This window comes from Rana temporaria, chromosome 2, assembly GCF_905171775.1.
Source record: "Rana temporaria chromosome 2, aRanTem1.1, whole genome shotgun sequence".
Lineage (NCBI taxonomy): Eukaryota > Metazoa > Chordata > Amphibia > Anura > Ranidae > Rana > Rana temporaria.
The window spans coordinates 108,222,641-108,235,437 of record NC_053490.1 but is presented as its reverse complement, the minus strand read 5'-3'; the positions used below and the strand labels follow the sequence as shown (position 1 = coordinate 108,235,437).

The following is a 12,797-nucleotide window of genomic DNA, read 5'->3' as shown; positions in this document are numbered from 1 at the left end:
CACCTCATCCTCTGCACTCTGCACCTCACACTCTGCACCCACCCCACCCATCTCACCCTCTGCACCCACCTCACCCTCTGCACCCATCCCACCCACCTCACCCTCTGCACCCATCTCACCCTCTGCACCCACCCCACCCATCTCACCCTCTGAACCCACCTCACCCTCTGCACTCTGCACCCACCCCTCCCTTCTCACCCTCTGCACCCACCCCACCCATCTCACCCTCTGAACCCACCTCACCCTCTGCACTCTGCACCCATCACACCCACCTCACCCTCTGCACTCTGCACCCACCCCTCCCTTCTCACCCACCCCACCCATCTCACTCCCTTCTCTTTCCAATTCCTGAATCACGTCCTCGAAGATATAGTTCCATTTCCTCATTTGTTGGCTTGGTAAAAAACTTCCTTTCCTTGTAAAATCTATTGTTTTATTTTACAACAACGCTTGTCAGTTGGTCTGTTTCATTTAATCTTGATTTTTGTTTCCACCTGCAAAAAGAAGAAAAAGTTTAGTTTATAGTGGACAATAGAAAAAATGGGCAACAAATACAGTCAGAGGTAAACAGCAGGATAAGCCTAGAAACACTGTATCAGGGGCCCACATGGTATGACACCAAAACAGGCATGAATGTTCTGGATTAGAGATCTGTGGTATGACAGGTTGTCACTGGCACAGACCTAGAAGTACTGGATCAGTGGCCCATGTCATAGCACAGGTAGTCACCAACACATGCCTGGAAGTACTGGATCAGTGGCCCATGTCATACCACAGGTAGTCACCGACACATGCCTGGAAGTACAGGATCAGTGGCCCATGTCATACCACAGGTAGTCACCAACACATGCCTCGAAGTACAGGATCAGTGACCCATTTTTAATAGCACAGGTTGTCACCGGCACATGTCTTGAAGTACTGGCCAAACAGAAAAATAAATACAAATATTTTCAATTGTATAAATTGTGGATACTTACTGATTCTTTGCTTTGCAGATGCAGATGACGACCAACATGAAAATAAATCCACTGAGTATCACCGTCATGATAGCCAGGAGCCAAATAGGGACTTCAACAAAAAGAAGGAAATAAAGCGTTATTGTCAATGATAAGAGCACATGTAAGAACTTCTAAGGCCCCGTACACACGACAGAGTTTCTCGGCAGAATTCACCGAGAAACTCGGTCAAAACCCGGATTCTGCCGAGAAACTCTGTCGTCTGTACAGTTTTGGCTCGATGGAGCCGCCGAGGAGCTCGACGAGAAAATAGAGAACATGTTCTCTATTTTCTCGTTGTTCTATGGGAGAAGGCGTCCCGCCGAGCTCCTCGGCGGCTTCATCCCAGAACTCGACGAGGAACTCGACGTGCCAAGCACGTCGAGTTCCTCGGCCGTGTGTACGGGGCCTCAATGTATCGGGATAACATAGCTGGGTAAAATTAATCATGTGGAACTCCAGGTGGGGAAATTGCGAAAAAACGTTATGTCTCCTCACTTGGGGAGATTACCTCCCTTTGTGTCCTGGAGAGCACACAGGATGTAAGAAGAAATCTTCCCAACTCCTCCCCACACCATATTAACTAAAAAAATAAAAGTTTTGGCTGGAGCTGTGCTTTAAATCATAATTAATATTACACTAGCTGCATTAAGCCCATTCTTATTTCAGAACATTTCACTTACCTTGCACCTTGGTGTGATACCAAGCCCGGACATCTTCTGAGGAATCTTGGCCTTCGGGTTCATCCAGCATCCTCTGACCACCTGGCAAAATGGCCAGATATTCATTGTCTTTTCCCAGGGCTGGAATATACTGATAGTCTCTACCCAGCAAATCTAGTCCTAGAATAACAGAAAAGAAACAAAGATATACATTTCTCAGGTACATTATCTACAAGGATACAAAATCATGAATGTTATTTATACATTAAAAATTTGATTAGAGTTTAGAAGTCCTTTGGGTTTTCTAGATAATTGTCAGCATAAGAACGGCTATTATTTCCCCACAGCGGGCAATCAGATTCCAGCCTGCCTTGCACCGTTCTGGCCGTTGTGGCTGTGATAAAATAAGTGAGGCCCCGTACACACGTCCGAGGAACTCGACGTGCCAAACACATCGAGATCCTCGTCGAGTTCAGTGTGGAAGCCACCGAGATCTCGGCGGGCTGACTTTCCTCATTGAACAACGAGGAAATAGAGAACATGTTCTCAATTCGCCCCGACGAGTTCCTCGTCGGCTTCCTTGCTGAAAAGTGTACACACGACCGAGTTTCTCGGCAGAATCCAGCTCCGATCGAGTTTCTGGCTGAATTCTGCCGAGAAACTCGGTCGTGTGTATGGGGCCTGAGAGAAAGCCTTGTTGGCTTGAAGTAGATAGTCCCTGGCTCATGTGCTGCATGCTAGTTCTGGGGCAGTGGGCCAGAACCTATTCACTGAGGCAATGACTTGACATAGGTGTGTGGCTCCTGAGTCAGGGGATGGTTACTTCCTTCTCACACAGGCGTTTTACTTCATGACAAAGAATGTGTATTTGCTTAGAACTGATAATGGCCCTTCTTTTTTAGAACCCCAAATTCCATAAGTGCTTTTAATATTGGACATTTATAAAATATACATCCATGCAGGGACAGCACCAGAGGGGTGTATGGAAGTCCCCTAGAACTACCAAAAAATAAAAGACTGTGCAAGCATCTATAAAATTATGGACTCGGCAGCTGGTCGGTGCACAGCCAAGCATAAGAACGGAGGGTACTCTGTGTTCCACCTCCTGCTGCCGTTTTGGCCTGGCCCCCGGGGATTTATGAGACAGACAGAATGTGCATGGAATTCAATTCCCCAGAAGTCACCCAAGTTTTCAAACCCCTCAAATAGTGTTCCTGCCCACTGTGTAAGTCTTCCCTAATAGCAGCATGGATGAAGGGATCTCTATTATATTCAGGCAGCCATGGCTGCTGGTGCTGCCAAACAATGATTACATCTGATAGGATGCAGTCACTGTTTGCCCGATAATTTACCCCCTGAATTTTAAACAGACTTTTGTAGGGATGGGTGATGCTTGCAGACCCACCCGTGTCTTGAATTGTGGCCATTTTAGCAAGAATCAGACAAAATTTAAGTAATTGGTTAGAGCACTGACTTCAAATGATCACGTTATATTCTCTTACCTGTATCCTGGGTGTCTGGGGGCTTAGACGTCACATCTGCCTTTGTTTCTTCACCTGCAAGCTTGGACTCCGCAGGTACATCCATCTCATCTGCCTTCGTATCTTCACCTGTGAGCCTGGACTCCGCAGGTACAACCATCTCATCTGCTTTGGTATCTTCACCTGTGTGCTTGGACTCCGCAGGTACACTTGTATCATCTGCTTTGGTATCTTCAGCTGACAGATTGGACTCTGTAGCTAAATCCTCCTCAACTGCCGTCTGTCGCCATCCACCTGTGAACTCAGACTCTTCAGGTGCATATAGCACGTCCGCTTTGTGTTCCTCGGGTGCAAGCTCGGACTCTTCAGGTACATATAGCGCGTCCGCTATGTGTTCCTCGGGTGCAAGCTCGGACTCTTCAGGTGCAAATAGCACGTCTGCTTTGTGTTCCTCGGGTGCAAGCTTGGACTCTTCAGGTGCAAATAGCACGTCCGCTTTGTGTTCCTCGGGGGCAAGCTCGGACTCTTCAGGTGCAAATAGCGCGTCCGCTTTGTGTTCCTCTGGTGCAAGCTCGGATTCTTCAGGTGCATATAGCGCGTCCGCAATATGTTCCTCGGGTGCAAGCTCGGACTCTTCAGGTGCATATAGCACGTCCGCTTTGTGTTCCTCGGGTGCAAGCTCGGACTCTTCAGGTGCATATAGCACGTCCGCTTTGTGTTCCTCGGGTGCAAGCTCGGACTCTTCAGGTGCATATAGCGCGTCCGCTATTTGTTCCTTGGGTGCAAGCTCGGACTCTTCAGGTGCATATAGCACGTCCGCTTTGTGTTCCTCGGGTGCAAGCTCAGACTCTTCAGGTGCAAATAGCACGTCCGCTTTGTGTTCCTCGGGTGCAAGCTCGGACTCTTCAGGTGCATATAGCGCGTCCGCTATATGTTCCTCGGGTGCAAGCTCGGACTCTTCAGGTGCATATAGCACGTCCGCTTTGTGTTCCTCGGGTGCAAGCTCGGACTCTTCAGGTGCATATAGCACGTCCGCTTTGGGTTCCTCGGGTGCAAGCTCGGACTCTTCAGGTGCATATAGCGCGTCCGCTATATGTTCCTCGGGTGCAAGCTCGGACTCTTCAGGTGCATATAGCACGTCCGCTTTGTGTTCCTCGGGTGCAAGCTCGGACTCTTCAGGTGCATATAGCACGTCCGCTTTGTGTTCCTCGGGTGCAAGCTCGGACTCTTCAGGTGCATATAGCACGTCCGCTATATGTTCCTCGGGTGCAAGCTCGGACTCTTCAGGTGCATATAGCACGTCCGCTTTGTGTTCCTCGGGGGCAAGCTCGGACTCTTCAGGTGCATATAGCACATCTGCTTTGTGTTCCTCAGCTGTGAGATTGGATTCTTCAGGTGCATATAGCACGTCCGCTTTGTGTTCCTCGGGTGCAAGCTCGGACTCTTCAGGTGCATATAGCACGTCCGCTTTGTGTTCCTCGGGTGCAAGCTCGGACTCTTCAGGTGCATATAGCGCGTCCGCTATATGTTCCTCGGGTGCAAGCTCGGACTCTTCAGGTGCATATAGCACGTCCGCTTTGTGTTCCTCGGGTGCAAGCTCGGACTCTTCAGGTGCATATAGCACGTCCGCTTTGTGTTCCTCGGGTGCAAGCTCGGACTCTTCAGATGCATATAGCACGTCCGCTTTGTGTTCCTCGGGTGCAAGCTCGGACTCTTCAGGTGCATATAGCACGTCCGCTATATGTTCCTCGGGTGCAAGCTCGGACTCTTCAGGTGCATATAGCACGTCCGCTTTGTGTTCCTCGGGGGCAAGCTCGGACTCTTCAGGTGCATATAGCACATCTGCTTTGTGTTCCTCAGCTGTGAGATTGGATTCTTCAGGTGCATATAGCACGTCCGCTTTGTGTTCCTCGGGTGCAAGCTCGGACTCTTCAGGTGCATATAGCGTGTCCGCTATATGTTCCTTGGGTGCAAGCTCGGACTCTTCAGGTGCATATAGCACGTCCGCTTTGTGTTCCTCGGGTGCAAGCTCGGACTCTTCAGGTGCATATAGCGCGTCCGCTATGTGTTCCTCGGGTGCAAGCTCGGACTCTTCAGGTGCATATAGCACGTCCGCTTTGTGTTCCTCGGGGGCAAGCTTGGACTCTTCAGGTGCATATAGCACGTCCGCTTTGTGTTCCTCGGGTGCAAGCTCGTACTCTTCAGGTGCATATAGCGCGTCCGCTATATGTTCCTCGGGTGCAAGCTCGGACTCTTCAGGTGCATATAGCGCGTCCGCTATATGTTCCTCGGGTGCAAGCTCGGACTCTTCAGGTGCATATAGCACGTCCGCTTTGTGTTCCTCGGGTGCAAGCTCGGACTTTTCAGGTGCATATAGCACGTCCGCTTTGTGTTCCTCGGGTGCAAGCTCGGACTCTTCAGGTGCATATAGCACGTCCGCTATATGTTCCTCGGGTGCAAGCTCGGACTCTTCAGGTGCATATAGCACGTCCGCTTTGTGTTCCTCGGGGGCAAGCTCGGACTCTTCAGGTGCATATAGCACGTCCGCTTTGTGTTCCCCGGGTGCAAGCTCGGACTCTTCAGGTGCATATAGCACGTCCGCTATATGTTCCTCGGGTGCAAGCTCGGACTCTTCAGGTGCATATAGCACGTCCGCTTTGTGTTCCTCGGGGGCAAGCTCGGACTCTTCAGGTGCATATAGCACATCTGCTTTGTGTTCCTCAGCTGTGAGATTGGATTCTTCAGGTGCATATAGCACGTCCGCTTTGTGTTCCTCGGGTGCAAGCTCGGACTCTTCAGGTGCATATAGCGTGTCCGCTATATGTTCCTTGGGTGCAAGCTCGGACTCTTCAGGTGCATATAGCACGTCCGCTTTGTGTTCCTCGGGTGCAAGCTCGGACTCTTCAGGTGCATATAGCGCGTCCGCTATGTGTTCCTCGGGTGCAAGCTCGGACTCTTCAGGTGCATATAGCACGTCCGCTTTGTGTTCCTCGGGGGCAAGCTCGGACTCTTCAGGTGCATATAGCACGTCCGCTTTGTGTTCCTCGGGTGCAAGCTCGTACTCTTCAGGTGCATATAGCGCGTCCGCTATATGTTCCTCGGGTGCAAGCTCGGACTCTTCAGGTGCATATAGCGCGTCCGCTATATGTTCCTTGGGTGCAAGCTCGGACTCTTCAGGTGCATATAGCACGTCCGCTTTGTGTTCCTCGGGTGCAAGCTCGGACTCTTCAGGTGCATATAGCACGTCCGCTTTGTGTTCCTCGGGTGCAAGCTCGGACTCTTCAGGTGCATATAGCACGTCCGCTATATGTTCCTCGGGTGCAAGCTCGGACTCTTCAGGTGCATATAGCACGTCCGCTTTGTGTTCCTCAGCTGTGAGATTGGATTCTTCAGGTGCATATAGCACGTCCGCTTTGTGTTCCTCGGCTGTGAGATTGGATTCTTCAGGTGCATATAGCACGTCTACTTTGTGCTCCTCAGGTGTGAGGTTGGACTCCGCAGGTAAATCCTTCTCATCAGCTTTGGTATCTTCAACTATTGGCTCAGGTAGAAATATCTCAATCTTGTACTCCTTGCCTGACGGCTCATACACAACATATCTATAACGTTCATTCGGATCTATAATCACAGAAGAGAAAATAAATACAAATATTAATTTTATATTATCTAAGAAAGATAAGTACAATCCTATTATATTATATTCAGTTATTTTGTGTGTGTGTGCCAGAACTGAGTTCTGGTACTTCTGACAGGGAGCAGAGTTTTTTTTTTAATATATAGCTTGTTTTAAGCAGCTCTCAGCCCGCAGAGTCAGCTGGCGGCCACATAAGCCGACACAGCTCCTATAGTACCGGCAGCAGCCTTAAAGGGGTTGTAAAGGAATGTTTTTTTTCCCTAAATAGCTTTCTTTACCTTAGTGCAGTCCTCCTTCACTTACCTCATCCTTCGATTTTGCTTTTAAATGTCCTTTTTTCTTCTGAGAAATGCTCACTTCCTGTTCTTCTGTCTGTAACTCACCACCATATGCAAGGTTTTCTTCTTGGTGTGCAGAAAGCATCTTGAGGGGGGAGAGGGCGAGCAGGAGTGTCCGGATGCCCACTAGCACACAGCTCCTTTCTCTATCTGCAAAGTAGAGAGTGTCCTGACTTGCCTGCTCGCCCCCTCCCCCTCAAGAGGCTTTCTGCACACCATGAAGAAAGCCTTGCATTACTGTGGTGAGTTACAGACAGAAGAACAGGAAGTGAGCATTTCTCAGAAGAAATAAGTACATTTAAAAGCAAAATGGAAGGATGAGGTAAGTGAAGGAGGACTGCACTAAGGTAAAGGAAGCTATTTAGGGGGGAATTTTTATTTTATTTTATAACCCCTTTAAGAGAGTGGAGCAATATCAGCTGCACTCTGCCTCTCCCTGTAGTAGAGTGGATGTTCCTGTGAGTGTGAGGAAGAGCTGCAGTGTGGTGTCCTGTCCTGAAACTTCTGACTGCTCACTGCCTGAGGAAGACTGTACATTGATTTTGGTAATTATTTAAAACTGTCAGTGTTGTTGCTGGATGAATATAGGGGCTGCTTGACTGTCTAGTAATGCCGCTGTCAGGATATGGGGATGTCTTATAATGCTGCCTGGATATTGGGACTGTCTCTCTTGCTGTATATATGGGACTGTCTCTCTTGCTAGATATTGGGAACTGTCTATTGTGATCGGGAACAGTGATATCTGTCATGTCCCAGGCAGCCACCCAGGGAACACAGTTAACCCCTTCCCTGCCAGTGTCATTTTTACATTGATTAGTGCATTTTTATAGCACTGATCAATGTAATAATGTCACTGGTCCCCAAAAAGTGTTATTTGGGGTCAGATTTGTCCGCGCTAAAAATCACAAACCAGTAAAAACAATAAAAAATAAATAAAAATCCCTAAAATCTATCCCAGTGTTTGTAGATGCCATAACTTTTGTGCAAACCACTTAATATACGCCTATTGTGAGTTTTTAGTTTTTTTAACCAAAAATATGTACAGGGATATATATTGTCCTAAACTGATGAATAAATTCATTATATATATATATATATATTTTGGGGGGGGGGGGGGGGGTTGGGGTATTTATTATTGCAGAATGTAAAAACAATTTATTTATTTTTTCTTTTTTTAAATTGTCGCTCTTTTTGTGTTTTATAGCGCAAAAAATAAAAACTGCAGAGGTGATCAAATACCACCTAAATAATCTATCTGTGGGTAAAAAAGAACATAAATTTGTGTTTTGTGTACAGCGTCACACGATTGGCAATTGTCAGTGCCGTATCGCAAAAAAATGCTCTGGTCATTAAGGGGGAGGGGAATCCTTCCGGGACTGAAGTGGTTAAACAATCGCTGTTTACAAACCAATACAGTTTACAAAGTTAAAGGGGTGTTCCAGCCAATTTTTATGTTTATTAAAAGTCAGCAGCTACAAAAAGTGTAGCTGCTGGCTTTTAATAAAAATACACTTACCTGCTCCAGCGTTCCATCGACGCGTCGGCCGGGGCTCCGCTCCTCTCCCCCCCTCCCCGGCCGGCGTTTTCATTTCAACTGTGGGCCACCCGGCCGTGACAGCTTTCGGCTTCACGGCCAGGCACCCACTGCACATGCGCAAGCGGCACTGCGCATGTGCGCGCGGCATGGCCCGGCGCCGTCTGATTGGACAGGAGATCACCTAGGACCTGTGACGTGTCCTAGGCGATCGCCTACAGGGGGGGGCTGTTGTAGGCATTTAAGCTTAATCGCCTAACCAGCCTCTCAGCGGAAGGAGGAAGTGGGACAGGAAGTCCCACTAGGGTTGCCACCTCATCCCTTTAAAACAGAACACATATGAATTACACAGGTTCTGAGGCTAATTGAATGCAGGTAAGGCACCAAATGAGTCCTAATTACCACCTTAATTAGCCACAGAACCTGTGTAATTAATATGTGTTCTGTTTTAAAGGGATGAGGTGGCAACCCTAAGTCCCACTCCTCCTAAAGCCCCCACCCCCCCCAAAAAAAATTACATGCCAAATGTGGCATGTAAGGGGGTGAGGGGTGGGATAATCGGAAGTTCCAATTTTGGGTGGAACTCCGCTTTAACTGAAGGACAGCACTTTAACAGGAAGTACAAAACCTCCCAAAAATATCTTGTGTTTCTGCAAATCCCAGGCTCCACTTCCTGTAGTGTTGTCTATTTGTTGTTTTGTTACATTAACCACTTGCTTACTGGGCACATATACCCCCCTCCTGCCCAGGTGAAATTTCAGCTTTCGGCACTGCATCGCTTTAACTAACAATTGCGCGGTCGTGCGACGTGGCTCCCAAACAAAATTGACGTCCTTTTTTCCCCACAAGTAGAGCTTTCTTTTGGTGGTATTTGATCGCCTGTGCGGTTTTTATTTTTTGCGCTATAAACAAAGAAGCGAGACAATTTTGAAAAAAATACAATATTTTTTACTTCTTGCTATAATAAATATCCCAATTTAAAAAAAAAAAAACATTTTTTTTTCTCAGTTTAGGCCGATACGTATTCTTCTACATATTTTTGGTAAAAAAAAAAAAAAAAAATCGCAATAAGCGACTGGTTTGCGCAAAAGTTATAGCGCTTACAAAATAGGGGACAGAATTATTTTTTTTTAATTATTTTTTTTTTACTAGAAATGGCGGCGATCTGCGATTTTTAATGGGACTGCGACGTTATGGCGGACACATCGGACACATCGGACACATTTTTGGCGCCATTCACATTTATACTGCGATCAGTGCTATAAATATGCACTAATTACAGTATAAATGTGACTGGCATTGAAGGGGTTAACATTAGGGGGTGAGGAAGGGGTTAAATGTATCCCTGCTTAGTGTTCTAACTGTAGGTGGAGGGGGGGGGTGACTGGGGGGGGTGACCGATCTGTGTCCCTATGTACAAGAGACACAGATCGGTCTCCTCTCCAGAGACAGCACCGCTGTCTCTGTGTAAAACGGCAATGAGAGATGATCTCATATGTTTACATATGAGATCATCTCTCATTGGCCGCACAGATCGCCTCGCGAACGGCCACTCTGATTGGCCGTTCGCGGCGATCTGTAATTGGCTGTGTCCGAGGGACACGGCCAACACAGATTTTCCCCGCAGCGCGCTCTGGAGCGCGCGCGGGGAACGCCCAAAGGGGCGGCCGTCAATTGACGGCAGTTTGGAAATTGGGATCCGCACTGCAGCCGTCAATTGACGGCAGGCGGATCCCAAGTGGTTAAAGTTCATTTAAAAAAAGGTGGAGGACACATGTTTCCTATGGCGCTCCAGCTGCAGAGATTCCCAATGAAGTTCAGTAATAAAAAATAAAAAAAATTGGAGTGGAGGCCATATGTTTCCTGTCATCGGTGGAGCTCCACTCTGCAGCCAGACCTCCTTACGAATCATACTTGGTTCCCTATTCTCAAAAGGGGGCGGTGCTAGAAGGTATGTAGGGGGTGGAGATGAGAGGCGGGTATGGGGTGGATATAGGCGTGACTTAGGTGAGGGGCGGGTTATTGTATGTCTAGTAACCGTTCCCTGAATGCCATTTCTAGGGTGATGAAGTTGCTTCCAGCACAGCCTTCTCACACGGGTGTTGTGACCATATGTAAGTAATTGTAAAGAAGCTGTAATCTCCTCCCTCAATGTGATGTACACTGGGATTCCCATGTCCTGTATATAGGATGGATCTCTATGGCTTCTATTATCTACTACACTGCAGTGTATTGGGCTCACTTCACAAAGCTTTCAGGGTCTTTGTCATTTTCATAAATAACTGACACTTCGGGGGAGGGGAAGGTTCATGTTTTACAAAGTGACAGTTTGATTTCAAATGAATCCAGGAAGATTTAAGTCACATGAGTGAAGCAAAGCTCCGAATATGAAAGTGCAATGTGTATAATGTGTACTCTCCTTTATTCCAATGAAAACTACAAATATATAATAGAGTCCTAACCTTTTGATGGAATCGGTAATCCGTTGATCATTGCAATTGGCATGGCCAACACAATAAGAAATAATGACAATAACTTGTTCATTTTCGCTTGTTTTGTCAGAGACAAATAACAACACATCCACACTCCTCAACGCTCTGTGTTATCTGAGGCTGAGCCCTATGCGTCTGGAATATAAAGGCTCTGTGGGGGTTAGCTTTGTGATGTCACTGTGCAGGGCCTGGAACTTTCTTTTTTCAGAACACTAGAATATACTTAGGTGGGCGGAGCCTCCTGCATGTTTTTTTTTTTTTTTTAACTGTTTTCTTCCTGATTTAAGGCTTGTTTACACCACAATCCCTGTGTTCACTGTGCATTTCTGCATCTGCATTTACATGCATTTTAGTGTGTTTGCAGTGCGTTTAAAGGCATATACTTATCTCTCGCTATTAGGGGTGCAACGGATCAAAAAACACACGGATCGGATCGATCATCGGATCAGGAGTCACGGATCGGATCATTTTCGGATCAGTAAAAAAAAAAAAAAAAAAAACACAAGGCAAACAAAAGTTTTGTCTTTTTTTACATTTTTATTATTTTTTTTTACTACCAATGGCGGCGATCAGCGATTTATTTTTTCGTGACCGCGACATTATGGCGGACACATTGGACAATTTTGACACATTTTTGGGACTATTACAGTGGGAAAAATGACAATTACAGTGTTACTGTTTTACTAGTGTGGGGGCAATGTTGGCTATGGCTATTATTAATAGCCATAGCCAACATTGCCCCCACACTAGTAAAACAGTAACACTGTAATTGCCATTTTTGCCACTGTAATAATAGTCATAGCCAACATTGCCCCCACACTAGTAAACAGTAACACTGTGTGTATAGCCATTTTTCCCCTGTAATAGCCATTAGCCAACTCACTGTACTGATGTACTCGGTCCGTCTCACTGTACTCAGGTTGCATGCAGAGTCAGCGCGCTCTTGCAGAATAGAAAAGATCCACGAGCGCACACCGCCGCCGAGTGTACCAAGATGGCCGACCGCTCCGGAGCTAGGTCGAAGCCGCGGTCTTTCTTAAGGCTGCAGCGCCGGTGCATTCCGCGGATCGCATACTGTGCCGATCCGAACAGGTCGACCCGTTCGGATCGCGGATCGGGCACGATCCGTTGCACCCCTACTCGCTATCTCCTCTCTCTCGCTATCCTCCTCTCTCGCTATCCTCCTCTTTCTCTCGCTATACTCCTCTCTGTATACCTCTCTCTCTTTCGCTATACTCCTCTCTCTTTGTATTCTCCTCTCTCTCTCTCTCTCACTATCCTCCTCTCTCTCTCTTGTTATCCTCCTCTCTCTCTCTCTCTATCCTCCTCTCTCTTGCTATCCTCCTCTCTCTCTCAAATTCAAATTCAAATAAGCTTTATTGGCAGGACCAAATACATATTAGCATTGCCAAAGCAAGGAAAAGGGGAAGGGGGTAATATAAAGGGGAAGGGGGGTAATATAAAGGGGAATGGACATAAGTCTGTGAAAGTCCTCAGTTTCTCATGTCCCTCTCAGTCGGTGACATGCTGTCACATATTGGGCAGCTCTCTTCACCATTGGCTCCTCTTCTCCCAGTAGAATTTGGAGTTTCCTCTTCTCTCCTGTAGAATTGAAGTCCGGGATGAGAGCGGAGAGTCTCTGGAAGTGAGTGTCCCTCACT

General features: G+C 47.3%; 1 protein-coding gene across 1 annotated transcript; it reads right to left on the bottom strand.

Moving 5' to 3' along the window:
- Nucleotides 1-334: 334 nt before the first annotated feature.
- Nucleotides 335-11,188, bottom strand: LOC120928231 (paternally-expressed gene 3 protein-like). Its single transcript, XM_040339338.1, has 6 exons — nucleotides 11,107-11,188; nucleotides 6,491-6,756; nucleotides 3,160-3,601; nucleotides 1,679-1,837; nucleotides 978-1,068; nucleotides 335-494 (listed from the first exon to the last, which is right to left on the bottom strand). Exons 1-6 carry the CDS (start codon nucleotides 11,186-11,188, stop codon nucleotides 434-436), a joined length of 1,101 nt encoding a protein of 366 aa, XP_040195272.1. The 3' UTR covers nucleotides 335-433.
- Between the last annotated feature and the right edge of the window lie 1,609 nt (nucleotides 11,189-12,797).

Excerpts from the sequence above, each read along its gene's own strand:
- LOC120928231 (XM_040339338.1), bottom strand. The coding sequence starts at position 11,188 with ATGAACAAGTTATTGTCATTATTTCTTATTGTGTTGGCCATGCCAATT. Across the intron at positions 1,838-3,159 it reads CCCAGACACCCAGGATACAG|GACTAGATTTGCTGGGTAGA; the intron begins GTAAGAGAATAT and ends CTGTTATTCTAG. Across the intron at positions 1,069-1,678 it reads GTATCACACCAAGGTGCAAG|TCCCTATTTGGCTCCTGGCT; the intron begins GTAAGTGAAATG and ends TTTTTGTTGAAG.